This window comes from Ictalurus punctatus, chromosome 7 (genome assembly GCF_001660625.3).
Source record: "Ictalurus punctatus breed USDA103 chromosome 7, Coco_2.0, whole genome shotgun sequence".
Lineage (NCBI taxonomy): Eukaryota > Metazoa > Chordata > Actinopteri > Siluriformes > Ictaluridae > Ictalurus > Ictalurus punctatus.
Window position 1 is genome coordinate 4,778,140 of NC_030422.2, and position 24,681 is coordinate 4,802,820.

The window sequence follows — 24,681 nt, forward strand, 5'->3', positions numbered from 1 at the left end:
GTGAGCAGTTTGACCTGAGTGAACTGCGCAGGACAAACAAGGGACTCATGAACAACTATCACAAAACATAAACACAGTCGTGGATCATCCAGGTAACGACATACAGTATTAAGAATCAAGGGTAGGTAAACTTTTTAAAAATAAATTCAGCTATTTTCTTCTGGACCATATATAAACATCTCTTATGTGAAATAGCTTTTTCAGGACCGTACTAAATAAAAAAACATGGGATTTTTATGATTTTGTACTTTATGTCATGTAAGGAATTATGGCATTATCACTACGTATCTACAAACTGAAAGGTCGCACTGAGTAAATGCACTACCTTGTTTCTTTCTCTCTCTGTTTTTCCTGATGACTACAAAGAATGCAGCTTGTTTATCAGTGTGCCAATGTGACTATAGACACTACAGATGTATGATGGAGGTCTATAGCGTGTCTGACAACATGTTATGAAAAACAGGAGACCCGAATGCCTGGAGCCAAGCCAGTAAGGAACGTAGAGAGCAGATCTCACGCGTCAGTGTAGTGGGGATTAGTAAGGTACGGTTGGAAAAACTGCATAGCTTGGGGAAGGACAAGTTTATTAATTTTATACGGAGCATTAATTTTGCTAGACACTTCTATTGTGCATGTTGAAAGTTTCATGAGATGTTTTTCGGTTTCGCTTATAAACCCCGTTGGTGCTTGGTATTAAAAAGTAGATCTCTCTTTCTGGGGGAAAATGATTGCATAGTCATCAGGGGCGTCTTTACAGCTGATATTCAGATACATCCCAGATATATCTGCATCATCTGCAGTGTGAGCATATTTCTCTTTTTTCTTTTTCTTGCAGCACTCCTACCTGCCTCAGGAGATGAGTCAGGAGATGTGTGTAGATCAGGGCATGTTTCTGTACCAGCTGTAAACATAGCTGAAGACTAATCTGATCAGTGCTTGTTCCTGTTGAGTCGAGGTCAGGGGGTGGCATGTCCTGAATGAGATCCATCAGACCCTGCAGGCAAAGACATGAGTGGAGTCTGCAAACCTTTCTTCTGTTTCCTGTCCGTACCACCGTGTAGCATCGCCCGTGAGAGCGGTCCTGTGTAGATCACGTGAACCTTGCCTGGTTCTCATCTTTAGAAGCAGATTAAGACTGGAGGTAGACTATCCTTGGCCTGAGGTCACTTTATGAACACTATCCTAATTGTTTTAATTCTGTGAATTATCCCATGTGTCCCGTAAACAACAGGACCTTGGTGGAATATAGGTACAAAGAAAGCACATTTAGACCTGTAATTAAACCTTGAGTGTTTTTTTCAAATGGAGGGTTTACACAAATTAGACAAAAACACTCCAGAACAGACTGTTGCGTCAACAAAAGCGCGCTAAAGCCGTCTCCCATGATGACATTTCCTCCTTGATTGCGGAACGACGTCGACAATGTCCCATGAACCTGTTAGACAGCAGAGAAAGCTGAGCTTTCACACCCTAATATATCTTGCGCCTATCTCCTTCAGCATTCTACCTGGAGCAAGAATGCTGAAAAAGCTGATTTATGGGCTCTCATTATGCAGTGAGGTTCTTATCTGGAATCCCTACCGGCTGATGGCTGAGTGTGGGTTAATCAGGCACTGATGAGACATTGCCTTCACCCATCCTGTGACGCTGCCTTTTACCTGCACGATCTAGACCAAAAGCAGGTCAGCCACTCTATTGCTACGCATTAGCATTCCTTCCACGTTCCTGCCAGCTATCACACTTCACTTCCAGCCTACTTAAAGAACACTGTTCTGTCTGAAGCTAAGATTTGGGTGTGATTGGTAACACTTTTAAAGCAATCATAGCGCATAATTTATAAGGCATAACCTTTTATAAATCTTTCGAAATACTTGTGCCAATAACTTGTTACATAGTCGCACATAGGGAACTAGCATGCTGCTGACTGCTTAGACTAATCAGGATGTTATAAGAACTGAACTGAAATGCTGGGTCTGAAACGAGACAGACTAACCAATTTATGCACTCCATCATCAAATATTCATCTGCCTCTCTGTTTTTCCTTCTGAAGGTATCATAATAAGCGCTTTCAAATTTAATGCATAACATAAAGATTACAAGCGACAAGCAACACGGCCTGAAATTGCTTTTCCCCATGCAGCCGTTTGAACCGCTTGAAAGCGCTGTTTTACTAAAAGAAATCTATTGTGCGTTGGGCCGTCGTCGCTTATAAAAAAAAAATAATTAAAAAAAAAAGTCCGCAATGTGTTTAGATGGGAGTGGAACTGAGTGTTTGATGCATTCAAACAGATGTTGGCATTAACACGTGATGGGTTTATCTTTTAGAGCTCATTGCATGAAGCCACGTGGGGTTTGACTGACAGCTTCCCACTGTGCCGTGTCGATATCTTGTTCCGTATCAGGTGATTAGATACCAGATATCAGGCTGCACAATATGGACAAGAAATGCGATATGGGATAAAGCTGTTTGGATATTGCGATGAAGATATGGGATGCTATTAATGTAACAATGATATTTGTTTATGTAGCACTTTTATTTAATTTATTTTGTGTAAAAATCTCAACGTTGAATATTGAATGAAGGAATGAAGAAAATGGTGTACTATATGTTGGTACAAGAAATACAAAAAATAGGAACATTTATTAAAACAATTCATAATTAGTGAGAGAGTCTACAGGTGTACCACAGTCACACATAACCCAGTTTGTACAGGTATGCCAAACACCCAGTGCCCAATAAATGGTGCCAGATACCATAACACACCTTCAGAAGTCTTGTGGAGTCCATGGCTCAATGGGTCAGAGCTGTTTTGGTAGCACCAAGGGGACCAACACAATATGTGGCAGGTGGTTTTAATGTTATGGCTGAATACAAACAAGTATCATCAGCTGAGCTGTGATTAATCCTAGACATTGATGATAAACCTGTTGTATGCTATATTTATGAAGACCAATGTGTTCATATGTATGTATGTGTGTGTGTGTGTGTGTGTGTGTGTGTATATATATATATATATATATATATATATATATATATATATATATATATATATATATATATATATATATATATATATATTTATATATTTATATATATATATATATTTTTGGTCTGAGATGGAGTGTGAATTGTGGGGCTTTATACACACAGGTATGTGCATCAATCGCACACTGAATCAGGTGTAACCAGTCATGTGACGTAGTAGTGGCTGTTGGGAATCACAGTCCTGGGCTAGTTCCCGCATATTCAGGACATATTCATGACAATCTTATTACTTTCCAAATCCAGAAGATGTTCGACTGTAATTGCAGCCAAATGTGGTTAGGCCAAGTATCGACCCAGGGGGATGAATATTTATGCAACCAAAAGATTTATTTATTTATTTATTTATTTTATACCTTTTGTGTCACAGTGTGAGACAGTCAAATAAACCACACCTTCAAATGTTGCACATAATGTGTCCATCAAAAAGTAAAAATCCCAACGGAATCCATTTCAGCTCCAGGATGTTGCATTACAAAATGTGGAAATGTTCAAAGGGGTGCCGTCTTATGCAAGGCACTGTATCTTGCACCGTTTGAATCTCAAGTCTGAAGAAGCTGCTAGGAGCTTCTGTGGTAGCTAGCAGTGGTAGAAGGGCAGAAAACTCTTGTCTGTCTTAATGGGTCTTGGTCTGGGATGAAAAAGATGTGAAGTGGCAGGCTTCACCTGCTTGTGTAATGCAGGAGCAGTATGATCTGTCTGTTTTGCTTATGCTACAGAGTGCGATTATATACAGCGAGGCAGGCCGTGAAAGCCTGGGTGTCTGTCAGTAAGCTTGATTGACAAACGGCGCCTGGCTGCATGATGGATGCCATCAAAATGAAGCTTCCTGCCAAGCAACTCTGACCTCCGTGCAATTCTCAATTCGCCGTCATACTTGTTTATTCAGCATATGCCAAGAGCTTGAATTTGTTTTTTTTTGTTCTGCCAGCAATAGAAGACAACAAATTATCAGTTTCCATTCAAACCAATACAATTCCCATTAAAACCAGTAAAACCATTACAAATTCTATGACGTTTCTGTTGTTTGTTTTTTTGTTGTTGTCCTCCCCCCCCCCCCCCCCCCCCCACACACACACACACACACTTTTACAGTAAATATTTTGTTTTTGTTTTTACTCAATGTAACTGTACTCTACATCCATTCAGTTCACTTCCTGCTTTGGCTAAATGTTCAACCACTCTGAAAGTGTCTGCTTTTCACTAGGAATCCTGGCCGCTTCACCTTTGGCCTAATTTAAATTTTAGATTTGAATTTTTGAGTTTTGTATTTCAGATTATTATTATTATTTTTTTTAAATCTTAACATCCGTAACCTGTCATTTTTAATTATGTGCTATTAAAGGCAAATGTTACACCTAGCAAATTCAAAAGAACAACAACAACAAAAAATGTATTAAGTACACTACAGGGGGAAAAAAATGAACACTGTATGCATATTCAGATACTTTTGTCAGCTTCCAAGTTCCATACCTCTGGATTTATATAAATCCTCTTGGAGCTGTATCAAAGTTAAGAAACCCCGCTAACCTTGTGAACGAATGAATCCGATAACACCCGAGCTCCTCTACAGCTCATTTTCCCGGCTCCTTTCTTTTCGAATCGTACATGTCGTCAGTCTGTTGATGAAACCGAAACATACCACGCGTGAGAAATATAATTAGCGGTCCCCGGATGTTTCTTCATGATAGCTCGCTCTGTGCTCAGACGGCTGCCTTTCATTACTGTAAATCAGTTCGCCTGGCCTGCAGCCAGTGATGTCTCATACGTCCACTGTGAATATCCCACACACCCAGCGATGAACCATAAAAGCCCGCGTGTGCTGCTTTTGAATATCACAGTGACCATAAGGAAGGAGCTGATAACGAGACAGTTCTGTTCAGAATCAAAGAACGATAGCTTGTAATAATATATCTCCACGTGCAGCGATTTGCTAGCCACCCTGCTGATTAAAAAAAAATCTGCTTGTGCTGGGTCATAATGAATCCGCCATCTTAGTTCCACCATGATATTTAACCCTCGCATTATGTTATGAGTCGATGTGACCCGTTTCTACATTTGAGATGTCTGAAATACTGGTTAATCTCTCTTCATGAAATTGTATGCAAATATTTCTTCTTACGGCTTGTCCGAGACAGGTTTACTGTTTTTAGTGTGTATTTCAGCTCTGGAAGTCATTTTTGACTCACAACATAATGGATGTAACTTTTCCCAACATAATTAGATGGTTAATCTGACTAGCTTTACCGGTAGGGTTTTGCTAGTTAGACAATATGACCATGCTAAACATGTGCCACATCGTCGTTGGGATAAACCAGTGTGGAAATTACTTCTTTGTCTTAGTGAGCATGTATTATTATTGTTTTCTTTTTTTTTTCTTCTTTTCTTCCTTCTCTCCATTAGCTGCTTTCATTACCCCGAGCGCACTTATTTCCTCCGAGTATTTTTCCTGTCTCAGTGATTGAACTTTAATACAGTAACGAGTGTGAAACTAGGACACTACTCTGCATGCGATACTGTAGTGGGGCTCATTAACAAGACAAACCAGGTAAAGCCTCCCACACTGCCGTAACGTGCTTCGGGGTTTTTCATCACGGCTGTGCCACATACGGTGTCCTCATTTAAGTTTTGTGATACATCATCCACGACCATATGATTTGTTACTCTCTTCGTTTGCTCACCTTTCTCTTTTTCTGAAGCTTTTTAAAGCTTAATCACCTCTGTGCTGTCTTTTACTCCCTGTATTTCTTTCCTTTTTTTCTTTCTTTTTTTTTTCTTTTTTCCCCCCCATCTACACATAGTGATTTTTAAGCTCACCTTGTTTGTCTCGGCCCCATCTTCAGGCCTGGCATCCATAGCTCTACTTGGTGATAAGGTCAGCCTGCTGGGAAGTGATAAAGCAGATGCTCACTCACTAACACGCACACACTCTATGGAAGACAGCCCTGTGTGTAATCACTCAGTCTGAGACCTGACCCAATCAGTCTCCATAGCAACGGGTGCAGGTAGGCCAGATTCCCCTGGCTGTCTCTGTGTGAGAGGGCCAGAGGGAGAAGTCTGCCTCAAGCAGCCATCTCTCTGATGATCAGCTTAAACCTAATGGGGTTAATTGCTTCTCAGAGGCCAAGGATTGAGGGAATGACACTGCTACGATGAGCCAAACGTGAAGCCTGATTCTTCAGCTCGGCAGTCTAGAGTCTCGGCCGCTTCTGCTTCATTGGGTTGCGTCTGGTCTTTTACATGTGGCGCCATCACTTCTTCCTGTCATGAAGTTTTTAAAGTATTACCTACCCACTGTGGGCTGAAAATGTCTTCTTCCTGAGCCAATTGGCTGCAATTAGCTTGACAGGAGAAGAAAAATGAAGTGTAGGGCAGGTACGAAATGGACGCTCCCCACCCCCACCCCCCCACCCCAATCCTCCACTTGTAGCACGGAGATGCAGATATGGGAGGCACCACTGGATCTAATTAATGCATTGACATTGCAGGCACGTTTTTTTCTTGCTTTCTTTCTTTCCTTCCCCCCCCCCCAACCCCCCCCCCCCCCCCATTTGGCAATTTAGTTCAATGAGAGCATCAGCTTTTAATGCTTCCCAGACGAGCCGTTGTCCCTGTTTAGAGCAAGCCGATTTAAAATGGAGGCTGGCTTTATTAGCTTGGTTTTGCAATTTTATGGTCCTGAAATGAAACATAAGTCCCTGAATTCGCAGTGCCGTTTCTTTATCCAGAACGCGCGAGAGCACTGTGAAATGATCGTAATGTCCGTCTTATAACTCGGAGGTTTTACACGTGCTCCGTGATTACGGAAGATGGACTGCTTCATTTGCCTGAGCTGACTCGTACCTCACATCTTATTTCAGCACTAAAATGAGTCCTGTAATGGTTAATGCATTAGCATAGCTGCTGCAGAAAATGGCAATTTCCCTTTTACCCTTATCTCCTCTATTTTCTCTCTTCCTCTGTTTAATTCTCTCTCTCTCTCTCTCTCTCTCTCTGATAAAGGTGCACGCTGAAGTGTTACTTTCTTGTCTCTGTGCCTCCTGAGATACTATGGATTAAAACTAGGACTTAAAAGAAGTCTGCATGATACGCCCTTGGCACTATATCTCATAACATTCACAGCACGTGTTATTGTTCGCTTTTAGATGCACGACGTTTTGGAGCAGCCTTTCTGAAAAGGACGTGTTCACGGTAAACATTTCTAAAAGATCGGAGAGCCGCTCTATGATCAGAACTCCTGAGCCTCTTTTGATGATCTGTGAGGCAATCTGCATCAGAGGTGTAGCTTGGGTGGGGTATTTTGAACCCCGGTGAAATATTTATGATTTGTGACTGGTACATTACAATGTACATTACATACTGTATGCATTTTGTCAGTTATATATTATATATACCTTTTTTGAGTGTCATTACAGCTGGGTTAATGAGAGAAATGTTGTTTTGTGCAGTGACCAATCAGAGAGCTTGTTACATCCATCCCACCTTAGCTAATTTGCATTGTTTTACCAACGAAAGGCACAAAGTGTCACGGAAAGGCTAAAAGGAGAAGCTAAATGACTAAGCAAATTGATTAGCTAATAGGAAATGTAAATGCAAATGGGAAACGGAATTGCCCTTTTAAATCCCCTTTTAAATCAAAACCTGTATTCTTAATTCAATTTGTGAGTCCAGTTATTTCTCTCTCTTTTGACATTGCATTATCAAATACGTTTTAAAATTCCCCTATTTATTTCATTGAGTTCATGAATGTATTTTTAAATGATGTACTTATTGAGTGTTTTATATTGGGGTTTTTTTAACGTACAATTAGTAATGAATTAATTAAATGCTTTGTCACTATTTCCAGGACACGTAAGGTCCTCCGTAGGCTTGGTTGACGGTAGGTTAAAACGACAAATTTGTGTCATCACCACTTTTACTACTGTCTGGCGTCCGCTGAAAACGCTCGAGCACGTCACACTTGATTAATTTAACTCTAGAGGTCGCTTAGTGATTTAATGTAGTATATTTCCTCCCTCCACACATTGCATTTAAAATATCTACTTTGAGATGTTCCTGATTTACCAACTGCACATTAAAGCTCTCTGAAGGCGAAGCTTGTGAAACTCGGTGTTACATGTTGCAACACCTTTCCTTTGCAGATCAGTTTGGCTTGTACTCTTGTCAGTGGGAAATCTCTTGGTCAGAGCTCATGAATTACAGGATTACATTGGATTTTTCTCATTATGGGATTGGTAGTTCAGGAGTTCAGTAGTGTTTGGTGTAAATAGGCTTTGCAAGTGGTCTTGCATTGATTTCCCTTAAGCTTTGTGATGCAGACTTTGTTGGAAATTACATACAAAAAATGCTCACATGGATACATATTAGAGATGCACCGAAACTAAATTTCTCAGCCGATAACCCATACCGATAGTTCTGCCTTTTATGCCTTCTTTTAAAGTAATGATAATTAAATTACACAATTCTGAAAGAAATGCAAATAAAATCTCTCCATTTCAAGTTTCAAGTTGTTTGACAATCACTGGTCTCATAAACATTAACACATTACTCTAATTAACATGAACACATGAACTCAGTTCTGAAGATGAAAGTAAGATTATTAACTTATTGAATGTTATTAATTCATATGAACATTGACGGAATTGTAAAAATCCTCCTGTTAGTCTCACATTCGCTCTCCACACACACGAGCGTTTCTACTCCATCACTGACATCAAACTGGTCATATATAATATCAACTTTTTATATATTAACATTCACTGGATATGAAATATATGACTCTACAAATATATTTCCCCGTGCAATATATACTTACTTGTCAATTCATCTTCATTTAAATCTTTCAGCGATGTATTGGCGCTTTAATTCAGCGTGAGCAGCGCGGCAAAAAAATCATTAGACTCGACGCCGAAACTCCCGCTTCACTGCTGCAGCGTCCGGTGTAGAATTTTATCAGTGCAGAGATTACAAACTGCAGTTTTATCGGCATTCCACACAAGAGACATCTTGACATCACTGAAGCCCCCCAGGGTTGTGTCTTGAGCCCCCTGCTGTACTCATTGAACATTTATGACACTTTCAACTCTACAATCAACACCTTTGTCAAGTTTTCTGATGACACTCATGTGTTGGGCCTGATCTCTGATATCAAGAAGAGCTACCTGGAGGAGTTTAAAAGCCTGGAGAACGACCTCGTCCTGAGTGTCAGCAAGACAAAGGAGTTGACCGTGGACTTCAGCAGGAAAGGAGCTACCACCTCCTTAAGATCAGCGGGACCCCAGTGAAGAAAGTGGGCAGTTTCCGGTACCTTACCTTTTTTCTACATCACGCAGAACCTGTCATAGTCCTGTCACATTAACACCCTAGTGTAGAAGGTAGTCGGTGTCTTTACCACCTTAGACGCTTAAGAGACTTTAAACTGCCCTCTGAGGTGCTACGGTACTTTTACACCTGCACCATCAAGAGCATCCTGACGGGACGCATCACAACCTGGTTCAGGAACTGCACCAAGCAGGATAGCCACGCTCTCTGGAGGGTGGTGCGGTTAGGCTGAGCGCACCATCCGCACTGAGCTCCCAGACCTGCTGTCTGTCTACAGCAAGTGGTGCTGGACCAAGGCCAGGAATATTGTGAAGAACCTAACCCATCTGTTGTATGCTATATCCCTGTATTTATAAATATGTATTATATATGTGGTCAATTTCAATACGACTACCTTAGCTTAATGTTGCACAGTATTATATTGCACGTCAACTGCACATATCTGCACTTTATCCCAATTATTGTCAGTTTATACTTTTATTAAATACTTTTCCTTTTTTTTTTTTTAACTGTATACAAGTAAATTCTGGTTCATGTAAATTCTTTTTTTTTTTTTAATGTCACGGACAGTCATAAAAAAGCATTTCACTACACATTGTACTGTGTATGGCTGTGTGTGTGTGTGTGTGTGTGTGTGTGTGTGTGTGACAGATAAAACTTTCATTTGAATTTGAATCTGGTCATATCACACAACCCCAGCATGTCCCATCATGTTTTATTCATTACTTAAAACAGTGACACTTAGGCTGTTGGAGTGGTTCACATGGACTTGCGTTGCCAGATCTCTCTCACACACACACACACACAAAAAGTGAATGCAGCAGTCTGTACTCTGCCGCAATCCGGAGCTCGGCAATTACAAGTTTTAACCTTGCAGCTTGATAATGAAGACCTGCGGAATGAACCACTGTGCGTTTCTCATTACAGTGAAACGTCTTTCAGTTTATTCTGTGTATTTTCAACAGTAAACATAATACAAGTTGTCATTTCAAATGTATCTGTTATACAATAGAACGATCTAGAACGAACGGGTTAAGGAATGATTATGAAGCTGATCAATAAAGGGACAGACAGCTTGCAAGGAAGAAATGAGTTGGTTTAGTTTGCCCAGAGAGGCTTGCGTTTAGAGAAGCACGGTTCAGACCTAGTCCAAATACATGAGCCAGGAGCTCTTTCCACCATGAGCCTGATCTCTGGTTTTATGTTGTCTTCCAGCTTGGCGAGGACACCTTCAACAGGGCCAAGCTGCTAAACGTCGGCTATACAGAGGCTCTAAAGGATGCCGAGTATGACTGCTTCATCTTCAGCGATGTGGACCTGATCCCCATGGACGACCGCAACCTGTACCACTGCTACGACCAGCCGCGCCACTTCGCCATCGCCATGGACAAGTTCGGCTTCAGGTAACAGCAGAACAGAGCGTAACGTGCAAGTAGCGCGAGCCGTGTATAGCAAAGAGATCATTTCTTTTTATTGACTCTTATAATCTTGTTGATCCTTGGGGCATGTAAAAAATATTGTTTTTCTGTTCTGCAGTTAGCTGCATAGAGTTGCCAAGAAACAGAGCGAAACTTGTTATAAGTATTTGAGTATTAAATGTGTTTTCACCACACTGAGTTCTTTACGAGCATGGGGACTTTCTCTCTTCCCGGAGAGAGTGTTTTTTTTTTTTCTTCCCCCCCTTCAGTGCATGATTATAGTACCTAACTCTTCCAACTATTGTATGATTAAACTCATATCAGACATCCCTGGTAAACATTTGATGATCATGAAATGTTAATTAAAAAACACTGGCATCTGTTGTTAGAACCCAGTTCCAGTCAGAGTTCCAGTAGTGTCTGGCAAACTCCAGGCAGGTTCTTTTATGGTACAGTATTGGTTAAATGAAAGAAAAGGCTTTCTTCAGTTACATTTGTTCCTAAGAATTTTTTTTCCTCATGGTTCTTTTAGAATAAAATAAGTGTGGCAACAATTCTCCAAATGATATGATATACATCATATCATTGTAAGGAAAATATTCTACAAATGGCGCAGATTTCAAACGACTGCGAATTTCTATCCCAGGAAATTCAGCCCAAGAGGAGACCGTGTGATGCAAAAAGATGTCTCCAAGAACGACAGAATTTCATCACAGGATCTGCTAGGAAGTCTTGCAACAGTTGGTGTCAAAGTGCATGCTTCTATAATCTGAAAGAGGCATGCCGGGAAAAAGCCTTTGCTGTCTAAAAAGAACATTAGCACAAGACTACAGTTTGCTAATGAGCGTATAGGTAAAGACCAGGCCTTTTGGAATAATGTGTTCTGGACAGACGAATCAAAGATAGAGCTGTTTGGCCACAGTAACAGCAGACATGTTTGGCGCAGACCAAAGACAGCTTTTCAGGAGAAGCACCTCATACCACCTGTGAAGCACGGTGGTGGAATTGTTATAGTTTGAGGTTGCTTCACTGCTTCAGGGACTGGACAGCTTGCATTCATTGATTCAACTATGAATTCTGCATCACATCAAAGAGTGCTTGAAGATGATGTGAGGCCATCTGTCTGAAAGTTGAACTGAAAGTAAACCTTTCAACAGCAACGTGATGCTAAGCACACGAGCAAATCCTCCAAGGAATGTCTCAAAAAGAAGAAATGGAGAGATATGGAATGGTCTAGTCAAAGCCTGGATTTGAATCCCATTGAAATGTTGCGGGTGGATTTAAAAAGGGCAGTACATGCAAGAAAACCCTCAAACATCTTGCAACCAAAAGAATATTGCATGGAAGAGTGGAAGCCTGGTGGACAATTACGCAAAACAGCTACAAGCAGTTATTTCTGCTAAAGGGGGTGATACCAGCTTCTGAGGTCAAGGGTGTACTTACTTTTTCCACATAAGATCATCACATCTATTGATATTTCTCTTGAATAAATGATTGAAAAACAAATTTTCCTTGTGGCTTTGTTCAAGTACATCAACTTTATTAATAAGCGCTGTTTCAAAGAGGATCAAATGTTCGCTCGTCCAAATATGTCAAAAAAAATCCAACAATTTCCATGGGGCGTACTTCTTTTTTCAAACAACTGTATATTAACTTAAAAAAAAAAAGATGCGTTACAATGTATCTGTACACGTACAAGTGGGTAGTAAGCAATAGTGTAGGGGAGGGGCATGCGAGTCACGCATTCACAGACACAAGCGTACATTTACCGAGCTGTAGGAATGGATGAAAGTTATTAACATGAAGATAGCCCACTTGTGTGTAAGCTTTAATATCTAGGGATATTAAAGCGCTCAGGAAGGGTTAGTGAAGTTTGCATTTCAAGGGTTGATAAATACTTACCGGCGGGCCATTTTCCTTCAGCCGCAGATGCTGGTCTTCTTTACTTAAAGCCTGTCTTTTATAAGACATTTTCTTCACTACTCTTTAACAGAGCTAATTTGAACTGTAAGCGGGTTTTAAACCGGAGGGTGTTAAGGTCATTACTGTATGAGGTGATGGCTGAAAGATTACGTCTTGGCTGAATTCTCGAACAGGTCCTGTGACGTAGGTTATGTAACGTGTTCTCAGTCGGATCCTACGATGAAGATACTCCAACGATAGACACGTGATGGAAGAAAATCGCACCGGGGCTTGTGCAGAAAATGGGGTCACATAAACAAAATGATTCTTTAAACAGGGTTCGTACACGGTGCTTGAATTTGGCTTTTTTTTTTAAATGTAAGTAATGGAAAACCTTGAAAATGAAATGTTTTATCTAGTGGTGCTTAAAAAGTCCTTGACTTATAAAAAGGTTAATGAATACAAAGACGAATTCACTAAATAACTGAAGTGCTTATTTTTGACAGAACACGTGTACAATACTTAATGAGAAATCTAGCGACTTTTTGGGCAAATCTTAGCTACTTTCCATAGAAGAGAATGTCCAGTACTGGCCCGCGAGCACGAGGTCCTGCTTTCCCCCCGGAGACGCACCTTTCTCTGCGGCTACTCTGCTGACTGAGGTGCAGAGAAGAACAGCACGTTCCTTCACTTCTAACCTCCTCTCCGAGTGAATCATTTGACATGTAAATAAAGCCGAAATCACAGCACAGCCGCCGTCTTTAACGTACGCGTGCGGTGATGAATCAGGATTTTAGCAGTGCAGTGCAGAACAGCAGCTTGGAAGAGACTGCTGGTTAACACGTAGTGTCTTAATGCGCCGCGTTTCAGTCACTATTTCATACTCGTCCCGTCGTCTGACAACACAAACCCATAAATATGTAAATGAGGACAGCTTTATTGGAAATTCGGCTGTATTGAAATACAGTATGTGTGCACAGAGAGTAGGAGAGGAGTAAAGAGACACTAGGGAGAATGCAAATACGTCGCCATGGCGTATAATGAATATGCTAATTAGCGCAATGCGTCGTTTAGCGACTTTCTGTTGAAAGTTGTTGGAAACAGTGCTCCTGTCACTCACCTGTGTTATGGTGAAGATGAAGCACTGACTAGGAAATGCAAATTTAGTCCAGCATGGCTGGAAAAGCTGCTATATAAAATCCGGTTGTGTTTTTATTGTTATTATTATTATTATTATTATTAATAATTTATTTATTTGGAATTTAAAAAGAAGAATTAGCGAATGTGTTTGAAAAGTCCTGGAGTTTCATTTCGACGCATCTGTACGGACATTGTTCAAAGGGAACTTGGTAGTAAGGGTCTTTTTCTGCCTTTTGGGGGTCTTTTGTTTACGTTTGGCCATTGCCGCTACTGCATTTGTAGCTATCTGATGACTTTTGTGTTATCCTATGCCGTTCAGGGTAGCCGCGGTCCTACACTGAGATTTTAATGAAACATTCCTGACGCTGCCAGAACATTCTCATCGACTGTCTTTGGTTGCAGTTAATATTTGAGGTTTGGGTAGTCTCGTACGCCTTTTTTTCAACATGAGCTCTCAGGAGCAGCGTCGTCGATGTCATCATCCTCCTCCTCCTCAGCTGGACACTCAAGCCGTCAATCCAAACCTCTCTATCCAATGAGAGTAAACCGCCGTTAAGCCCCGCCCACACGCGAGATTTGTGCCAGAATGGTGAAGGTAAACTTGCGGAGCGCAAACGAAAACTCTGCCAGCGCGTTCATAAACCATGACTAGCGCAAACCGAGCTTAAAAAACTGCTAACAAAGAATGCTGTTCATTCGAAGACCATGTTTAATCTTTGCCCCTGTTTTCAGTTCCAGTGTTTTTCTTCTTTCTCTTTGTTCATTTCTTGAAACGTTACATTCAATACTTTTGCACAAATCTAATCCCATACAAACCTGGCTTACTTCACTATACCACTGGAATTCAGGTTTTTGTTTATATATGCTCATATCATGGTTCTTTTTCCCAGCAGCAGATGGGAGCTGGGAGCTAGCTAATGCTCATCCATTATGTCAGAGTAGATTCTAGGCTCAGATCAGATTCCTGCTGTGTTTCTAACAGGCTTGTCAGTTTTCAGTCCTGAAGGGCCTCTGCATTGCAGAGTTTTGTATTCAGCATGTTTACACACACATAATTCAGCTCTACAGTTACATACCAAGTCGAATTAAATGCACTTGAGCAGTACACAAAAGCCAAATCATCATCATACAGTAGTACTACTCTCAGAGCCAAGGTCATCTGTGACCTGCTTTTTTTTTAAAAATAGCAAAAGTCCAAGGAGGACATCAGTTTATAGCTGCTCACCTGCCTGCTCGACAGTGTTACTGAACAGCATGAGCTTTCCAGTCTGCATTTCATCAAGGCTCTGGGCCACAGTTCAGTTCAGTTCAGTTTGGCTGCAGTGTTTGCTCAGAAGGTAGACCCTTCAAGCCTTTGTGTGACTCAGCTGACAAGGTTGGGATCTGGCACTCATTAATAAGTCAGGCATCTTTTTCCAGAGCCAATGCGCAGAAGCGGAGATGTGACTCCAAAGCCTCGATTGCACTGTTTTTGCCGCTGCGGCAGATGGACTCATTAATGTCAGTTTGTAGTCGTCGTGTGGTATGCGTGTGTAGTTTTGTACTTTTGTCCATGCTGTTGGCAGTTTTGTGTGGATGGATTTGTCTTGCTCTCGTTTTCTCAGCTATTTTATAGACTTTCAGCTGTTTTTGCAATGAACAAATCAGACAAAAGCAATTGAAATCGTTCGACACAACGAATGCTTGAAGTGGTTTCACCGAATTCAACTGAAAATGCAACTTATAATGATTTCTCAAAAGTATTCAACCCCCTGAATAGAATGCCTCACAACAGCACAAATATGCAGAACAGGTATTGTCTCAAGCACACCTGATCTGCATCTGTGTGTATATACATATACATATATATATATATATATATATATATATATATATATATATATATATATATATATATATATATATATATATATATATATAAAATATACAACAATATACAATATACACACACACGCGCGCACACCTACAGTGTGTGTTTTAGCCCTGGGCGAATCCCAGGCATGTACTCATGCCTGTCTTCAGTGGGTCTCTTAAGGAGATGCTCACATCATGTTTTCATCATGAAGCCTTAACTCAAGATTTTGTCTTTCCTGCATGCCTTCATAACAATGCATGACCTTTATGAATCACGCTGTCCATGTAAACAAGTATAAAGCGTCCCCATTCCATTCATGCACTCTTGTTCTGGCCCTGATTTGCTAAGATCTCGCAGAAATTTGCATGTGCAGAGTCCGAATTTGCATGTGCTGTTGAATAAATTCATTAAGTTTGTGTTTATGATCATTGTTCTCGATAGCAAAGACAAGTTCATATTGGATAAACTGAAAATTACCCCATGTAATGGTAATGGTAAATGGTCTGCACTTTTAAAGCGCTTTTTTAACCTTAGCGGTTCCAAAGCACTCTACACTGCATCTCATTCACCCATTCACACACACACACTCACACACCAATGGTAGCAGAGCGGCCATGTAAGGCGCTAACTTGCCATCGGGAGCGACTTGGGGTTCAGTGTCTTGCCCAAGGACATTCCGGCATGTGGAGTCACGTGGGACGGGAATCGAACCACCTACCCTACTAATACTGGACAACCCGCTCTACCACCTGAGCCACAGCCACCCAATAGCTGCTAAAGGGTTCACAAACTTTCAAGCACCACTGTATGTGTTTGTAAAATAAATGACTCTTTGAATGATCTGGCATAATATGTGGCTAATACTGAATATACGTACAACCAACTTTAGCGTAAGGTAATAATACGTGACACATTAATACACAACCGTGACACATTGGTACACGTGAAACTGGAATGATTTGCGCAGTGGTCCAATATTAACCGACACCCTGGAAGCCCCGCCCCCTATGCCCCCATCCCACAATAGTAATCTTTCGTCTCAGTTGTCCTGCTTGAAAGATGCACTGACGCAACACCCTCACTTTCTGTGGTGGTAAATTGAGAATGTTCTAAGTTTTGACGTGGCTAACATTAGACATATAGAGCATATACCGGCTGTCACAGGGGTCTCCATACGTAGAAGACTATGTATGACAGTATCACGTCGGTTGAGCCTTCGTCAGTGGATGTTCGTGGACGTCCAGTTCTTCTCGGTCGGTCTACCATACTTCCAGTCTTTTTGTTAATAAGTTTGGCGAGAGTGTCCTTTGTGATGTGCTCGCCACGTTTCCTGTTAAATTCCATCGCAACCCTGCGCCAGCTTCCCGATCCAGCCACGAGAATGATTTCAATACGTTCTTCTTCTGTCAACAGCGTTCTTAAAGGCTATCTGATAAAGAATTATATAATATAATCGAAGTATGAAATATTTTGGAAGACATTTTGCAGAAAAGTGTTAATTTCCCCTGTGTATGGAGACTTTTGGGACACGCTGTAATTAACATAATTTAACCGCTGCACCATTTATTAATCATGTCATAGAGAAATTGAGAAAAAATGTAAAACAAAAGGGGGGGGGGGGGGTAAAGAAGATTAACTAGGTCTGCGACAGGCTCCCAAGTGGTGCAACAGAAACACATTTGTCATGTCGTCCAGAGACTGAGTCCAAATCCTGTCCAAATCCTGTCCAAATCCTGACGATGCCACAGCCGTCCGTGGCTGGGAGTCCAAGAGAGCAAAATTTGCCATGCGCTCTCGATGGGAGTGCTGGAATACTCTCTCTCTCTCGCTCTCTCGCGCTCTCTGCCCTGCCAGGCACAGAAATACTAGCCAATCATGAGTGTCTGCGTGCTGAAGTATGTGGAAGAGGGCAGATAGTGCTTTCCTCACACTTACCCAGTTGTTAGTTCCACTTCCGACTCATCAGTCCACAGAACATTCTCCCAAAAGTTTTCAGAATCATCAAGGTGTGTTTTGGCAAAATTCAGACAAGCCTTAATGTTCTTCTGGGGCAGCAGTGGTTTTCTCCTCGCCACTCTTCCATGGATGGCATTTTTGCCCCGTGTCTTTCTGATAGTGGAGACATGAACAGTGACCTTTATTGATGCAAGAGAGGCCTGTAGATCCTTTGATGTTGTCCTTGGGTCTGTTGTGACTTGCTGGATGAGTCGTTGCTGTGCCCTTGGGGGAATTTTGGAAGGTCGACCACTTCTGGGAAGGTTCACTACTGTGCAGAGTTTTTCCGTGTGGAAATAACGTCTCTCGCTGTGGTTCTTTGGAATCCCAGAGCCTTTGAAATAACCCTTCCCAGACTGATGTATTTCAATCACCTTCTTCATTTCTGGAATTTCTTTGAATTTTGCCATAGTGTGTTATTGGGTAAGACCTTTTACCCAACTTCATGCTGTTGAAAAAGTTCTATTTAAGTGTTGATGTGATTGAACAGGGTTTGTAGTAATCAGGCCTGGTTGTGTCTAGTCCAGCTGAACCCCATTATCAATGCAGTTTCATAGATTTGGGGAATTAGTAACTATGGGGGCAAATACATTTTCACACAGGGCCATTTGGTACTGGATAACTTTTTTTGCTTCAATAAATAACATCATCATTGAAAAACTGTACTGTGTGTTTGCTCAAGTTGCCTTTGTCTTATCTTAGACTTTGTTTTCATTTAGTGTGAGATATATACAAAAACAGAAGAAATCAGGATGGGGGCAAATACTTTTTCACACTATTGTATATACAGGATGTTGGGGTCTAATTTCCAAACCAGTGCTTTGGGGGAAATAAATATATATATATATATATATATATATATATATATATATATATATATATATATATATATATATATTTATATATATTTATATATATATATATATAAGATTCCTTCCTCAACATCTAGTACCTGGCCCATTCTTACCATGGACCTCACCTCACATTTGAATTCAAATCTCTGCAGTTTCACAACAAAGCGGACGAGCAGATTTTTACTGAGGTCCTTCCGATGACTCGTCAGCTCTGTTCTAGAGTCACTCTTCCCTCACTTTCCCATGTGTTTGATGTAACTGACAGAAAAGTCCTTTTGGAGCTCAGTGGAAGTATTCAGTGGTAATTGCGCCTCAGCTTTCAGGAGCCCCTGTCAGATATACTGTTAGATCTGGCTGAGAGAAACTGAGGTAGGAAGTATAGTGTAGGATGAAAGAGGGTCAGGAGGGGAATCAGATGTCATTTCAGATGCGGGATTCCACCGAGGGTGAAGTCTATCTCCCAGCTCACTCGTGCGAAACGGAATTGTGTCAAGTTCAGACGCCTCAGTTGACAGCCAGAGTCGCTTCCTTTTTGTTTTAAATCCAGGGAGGGACTTAAAGGATTATCGCCTTACATCTAATGTCAGCTCAGTGCGGAGATGTGGTGCTTAACGGCGCCTGAAAAGTATGCAGGAAATTAGTGATCAGAATGATAGGCTAACTTGTATTTCCATGTTCCCCTGAAGGCTGAAGAACAGAAGATCCATAATTGTAACATTTTTTTTTTTATATGAACGCAAGAATAAAAATTTTTGGAAGGCAGGTTGTTTCTGTTGACTTCTGAAGTCATTCTGTTGCTACCATTGAGATACATCATCAGTAACGATTAGCTAGACTGTTTCAGAAGCAATCATGCAAGCCCAAGCCATGACACTACCTCCACCATGTTTCACAGCTGTGCTTGTATGTCTTGGATCATGAGCAGATCCTTTCTTTCTCCACATTTTGGCATTTCGATCACTTTGGTAGACGTTAATCTTGTTCCAGGACTTCTCTGTCCCATCTCTGTATTTCTTTGGGATTTCCTGTCTGGCTTTTCAATTCTTACTGCTGTTTATTTAGCGGTTTGCAATAGGCTCTTTTTTTTCATTATATAATGATTTCCCTTCACTGGCTTTGTTCCATAATTACAAACGGTGTTTTTTTTCCTCAACAGGGTGGTTTATCGATATACGTTTGTTTTGTTTTTCTTTCAGACCGTGGACTCGAGCTATGAGGCTGCAATGCTCCTCGCTGTGCCACCTCGCCGCCCCATATTTTGTTTTTCTAATTAAAAATGGGGGAAAAATCACAGTAGCTTAGGAAAGGGGTTATCGTTATAACCTCAGCAGCAACTCCAAGTCTGACCTGACATTAAAAATAAAACCAAAACGAAACAAAAACATGTCATGACCTTTTCTTTGTAATGATTGTTTTTGTAGCACTTCCTTGAATATAGTACTTTTGCCCAGAATGCCAGTGTGTGGATTACTGTACAGCTGGAGTAACTGCTCTGAACTGTCTGCCTGACTGCTTCCTTTCTCTTTCAGGTTACCGTATGCAGGGTATTTTGGAGGGGTCTCTGGCTTGAGCAAGAAGCAGTTCCTCAAAATCAACGGCTTCCCCAATGAGTACTGGGGATGGGGAGGAGAGGACGATGATATCTACAACAGGTGACCTCTTAACATGCACGTTATACCGTTTAAGCCCAACAACTTTTTCTCGCTCCGTCTCTTAACTAATGAAGAAATCAAAAACGGACAAGTGCAGCTTTATTTATATATATATATATATATATATATATATATAAACTACTATTTGCTGAGATTCCAGGATGTGTGTCAAGTTTAACAATTTTGAGTATTCATGTATCATGCAGAACAGTCACCCATAAAATCCACTCTGCCTACTTCTCTGCAGAGCATTGTTGCTGTTCTATAGCGCATCCTGCAGACATTTGCTGCTTTTAAATGCATGCTGGCTCGGGCCACAACATGGAGGCAGGAGAAGATGAAATGGCTTTTTCAGAACTTTCATTGTAACACACAGCGGTATAATAAACGGCTGTGTCTCAGTATAACAAATAGCTGCTTCGGCAATGCCTCTCACCTTTGACCCCGGTCAGGTGATTGGTGAGTTGCTTCCTCCTCGGTTACTGCAGCTCATAGCACATAGACCACAGCACATACCGAAATGGACCACTCAGGGACTGCAGATAGATAGATAGATAGATAGATAGATAGATAGATAGATAGATAGATAGATGTACAGAGAGACGGATTGATAGATTGATGAACAAACAGACAGACAGAGAGCCAAATGTGTCTGTCTGTCTGTTTATAGATAGACAAACAAGCGCACAGACAGACACAAACACGCAGACAGATGCATAGACACACTGACAGGCACTGACAGGCGCATTCAGTCCCCACCGGAAGTATTGTAAAAAAAAATGAATTTTTTTGGCTATACCCTGAAGACATTTGTGTTTGAGATCAAAAGATGAATATTAGACAGTATATGGAGATACCAGTAGACAACGATGTTGTAGCATGTTTTGGTTTGTTAATATATTTTGCACATACTGGCAATCTGTCCGTCCATCCCCTCCAAAAGTATTGGCACAGCATGGCCAATTCTATGGTCTTCACTATGCATTGAAGACACTTGGGTTTGCAAATAACACTAAATATTTGGTTGCATATCCCTTATCGACCCACTGACATCACCAAACTGCTGCATTGTTCTGTCGCGTCGCTCTTCCAGGCTTGTACTGCAGCTTCTTTCAGCACTTTCTCCCTTCAGTCTCCTCTTCAGGAGGTAAAATGCTTGTACAATGCCTGTGATAGATTTTCCCGCTTTCATCAGCTTCAAAATGGCTTGCTTTTTGCCCATAGACAGCATGTTGGTTTATCCTTTGTAACAACAAATGCAGTCTTCACAGGGCGAAACCTCAGGCTCGAACCAAGAGTGGACATTCAGAGCTATTCGTTCTTTAAACAATCAATTTAAAAGGGCACACCTGGGCAACAAGACACACCTATTAGTCACGTTTTCCAATATTTTTGATCACCTGATCAAATGCGACGGTTCAAACAAAAGGTGTCATGTTCTAAGTTGTGTAGAACCCCCCCCCCCCCCCCCCCCCACACACACACACTAAGTTGCGTGTTGTATAAAAACGCTTGTATTAAAAATTTACCGCAGTAGCTTTAATGGATTACAGCATCCGGATATCCCTCGAGTGTGTTTATTCACAAGGGCTATTTTTTTTTTTTTTATAGCTGATGATAAGATGGCCGACTTTTTTTTTTTTTTAAGTCTTTCTTATAGGAGTGTTAATCGTGCATGAGTATACACTGTGCCCCTGAGGTCTAGTAAATTTGGGTTCATTTATGATTCGTTCGTTTATATTGCACACTTTATGGAAATTGTCTCTGTGCCTGAAAGCTTTGCCAAGAATGCTAGCCTTTCAACCTTTATTTATTTATTTATTTATTTATTTATTTTTAAAAATCTTTATTTCTATTTATGCAAAAATGATCCTTGACTCTCATTTTAAATTTGTCATTGACCATGTGTCTGGAGACAGTGGTCTCACTTCTCTACACCGCTGAAATGCAGGAAGTTTCCCTCTCTCTTCTCTCCTTCTCTTCACTCTCATTGTTTCCCTCCACCGCTTCCCTTCGGAAAATAGCTGGTTCGGGAGTTCATCTGACATTCTGAGCAGTGTCTCACATCTTCTGCAGTGTTACTGGTCAGGGTTGAAAAATACTCAAGCATCTCCCAGTTGTCTCAGCAGTAAAAAAATATCCCATGTAAGGGCAGAGTCTTGAGGGAAATCTTTATTTAGCTCTGATTTTATAAAAGTTTTTTTTTTAAATAAGAAGCCATTAAATCAGGCCAGAGAGAAACATGGAGAAATATTGTTCTGCAGTGATGTCTTACTAATGCATGGCTTCAGCAGAGCGTTGAGCTGAAAGTTTGTAAAAATCCCCTGCTGGCGAATCTCTGAGGCCTGAGAGAGATGGATGAAAGCTCTGTTGTGCTTATATAATAGCCGAAGTTTGGGAGAACTTATATATATTATATGCCCTATAGTGAGTATCCTACTTTATTCACACTTAGTTTTCACACTTCTAAGGATGCGTACTCGCTCCTCAAGCCGCGATTGGTCCATTGAAGGTACTGATTACGCTTCTGGTCAAGACTACTACTTCCATTTCCGATTTCACGCGCTTCACGGCTGTCTTCTCTGCTCGATCCGGCTCCAGGTTTGAAGAACCACCTGAGATTTGTATAGAAAGCTCAGCACACTTTACACCACAGGAATACACATACATACTCATGATACTTTTTTCTTCTTTTAACAATGACGGATGTCTCCTTCTCAAAGACGTATGCAATGCCCTTGGGCTGCTTTGTTCCTCAAACCTGCGTAATGCAATAAGATGCAGCTTCTTTTTTTTTTTTTTAATACATTGTGGGTAGAAAGAACCTTTTTCATAGAGCCTTTGGACCAGAATAGTTCTGAAAGAGATTGGTGGAGATGCGGGGCACAGATAACTGCCCAGTAACTCTAACCTTTGTCCTGCGTCGAAGCACAGAGTTGGAAGAAAATAAGAGAATACATTTCTTTCCTGGCAAGTTTACTTATCCCCTCTAGCCATGTGCTGCAAGAAGCTGTGATTGTCTTACATGTACCTGTATCCTGAGGAAGCGGACAGATGCCCTGGAGGGACGTTTTCCTTGCCTATTTCGCAGGAGAAAAGTGAAAGTGGCACCAGGCCCTAGTGTTGGAGAGTTTAAATGGAGTGGCAGGGGACAGGAGACAGGACACTTCTCTGGAAATTTGTGGTTGTCAGTGTGATGTGGACGGTAAGCTGAATATTTCCTGCTGTGCTCCACATAGTCGAGTGGATTCGATGTTGTCAGGACACACTGCAAGATTTTCGAGCGCCACACACATGGTCAATATTAGAATTTTTTTTTGCCATGACTCTGGTTATTGTGTAAGTCCTAATCATCTACTTGTGACCTGATTTTTTTGTTTCTTCTGTACCGCTGAGAGTGACAGCTTACAAAAGGCATATCAACACACTGCCTGACTCACTGATTTCTCACTGTGACGCGTAGGAGTCCCCCAGGACATCCGTACAGAATGTGGACGAATCGGTAAACTCTGAGAATTAGAAAGAGATTTCCCACAGTCTCTGCGTCTTGGCGTTACAGAAATCTGGATGTAGATTTAGATCCCTAATGTGCAAGGAAGACCTCCGGAGGAAACCCGTCGAGGATCCAGACCCAAACGGGAACCCGTCCTCTTCTGTAAACCTCAGATAGTGCGATCATACGTTCCCCGTCCACTTTATCTACACATGCACGTTCATGCACTTGTCTAATCAGCCAATCATGTGGCGGCTGTGCAATGTGGTGAGTAAGCGAGAAAGTAGACGGTTCTTGGTCGTCGTTATTGATGGAACACACCAGACTGTCTAGCTTTGCTAGTGGTCTGACCTGTGAGATTAACCATAGTGTTGTGTTTGGGTTTTAGAATGGAAAGTGCGCTCAGGCTCTGCAGAACAAGATTCTGCGATCGGCTGTGAAGATAATCGGTGGCGTAGTACGAGGTGCAGACAATATTACTGAATCATTCGCAATTGAAAAGTCCTGTAGTGGGCACTCTTCAAACCCCTTGATTGTGTTATGATGATCTCTCCGTTATAACCGCACTCTCGCTCGCGCAGTATTGCTTACATAAGCTTTTTGTGTATTTTAATAGTTCGTTTTGTGTATTTTGAATAGATATCGGTTGTATTTGTCTTCCATTTGCTATATTGTAGTACGATCTATAAGGTCAACCACAATGACGTTGGTTTTCCGGTTTTGATAAATGGTTATTCTTCACAAGGCCTGTTATCACTCTGCTGGTATTCTTATACACGCGCCATCAAGTCCACTGAAAAACTTACTCAATTACTACTCGCATTTATGTGTTTGGTAGTGGTCAGCCAAAATGTTATAATCGTGACAAATCAGTTAGAGTGTGTGTGTGTGTGTGTGTGTGTGTGTGTGAGCGAGAGAGAGAGAGAGAGAGAGAGAGAGAGAGAGAATACTATCCCAGCATTAGTGTGCACATTTTCAGTGTTTGTGTATGAAGTACATTCATCAGAT

General features: G+C 41.2%; 1 protein-coding gene across 1 annotated transcript in view; it reads left to right on the forward strand.

Moving 5' to 3' along the window:
* Positions 1-24,681, forward strand: part of b4galt2 (UDP-Gal:betaGlcNAc beta 1,4- galactosyltransferase, polypeptide 2) — a 159,948-nt gene that overhangs the window by 115,137 nt on the left and 20,130 nt on the right. The window contains exons 4-5 of the mRNA XM_017471415.3: positions 10,580-10,767; positions 20,058-20,180. Coding sequence (XP_017326904.2) covers positions 10,580-10,767; positions 20,058-20,180 — 311 coding nt within the window. The remainder of the gene's footprint in view (positions 1-10,579; positions 10,768-20,057; positions 20,181-24,681) is intronic.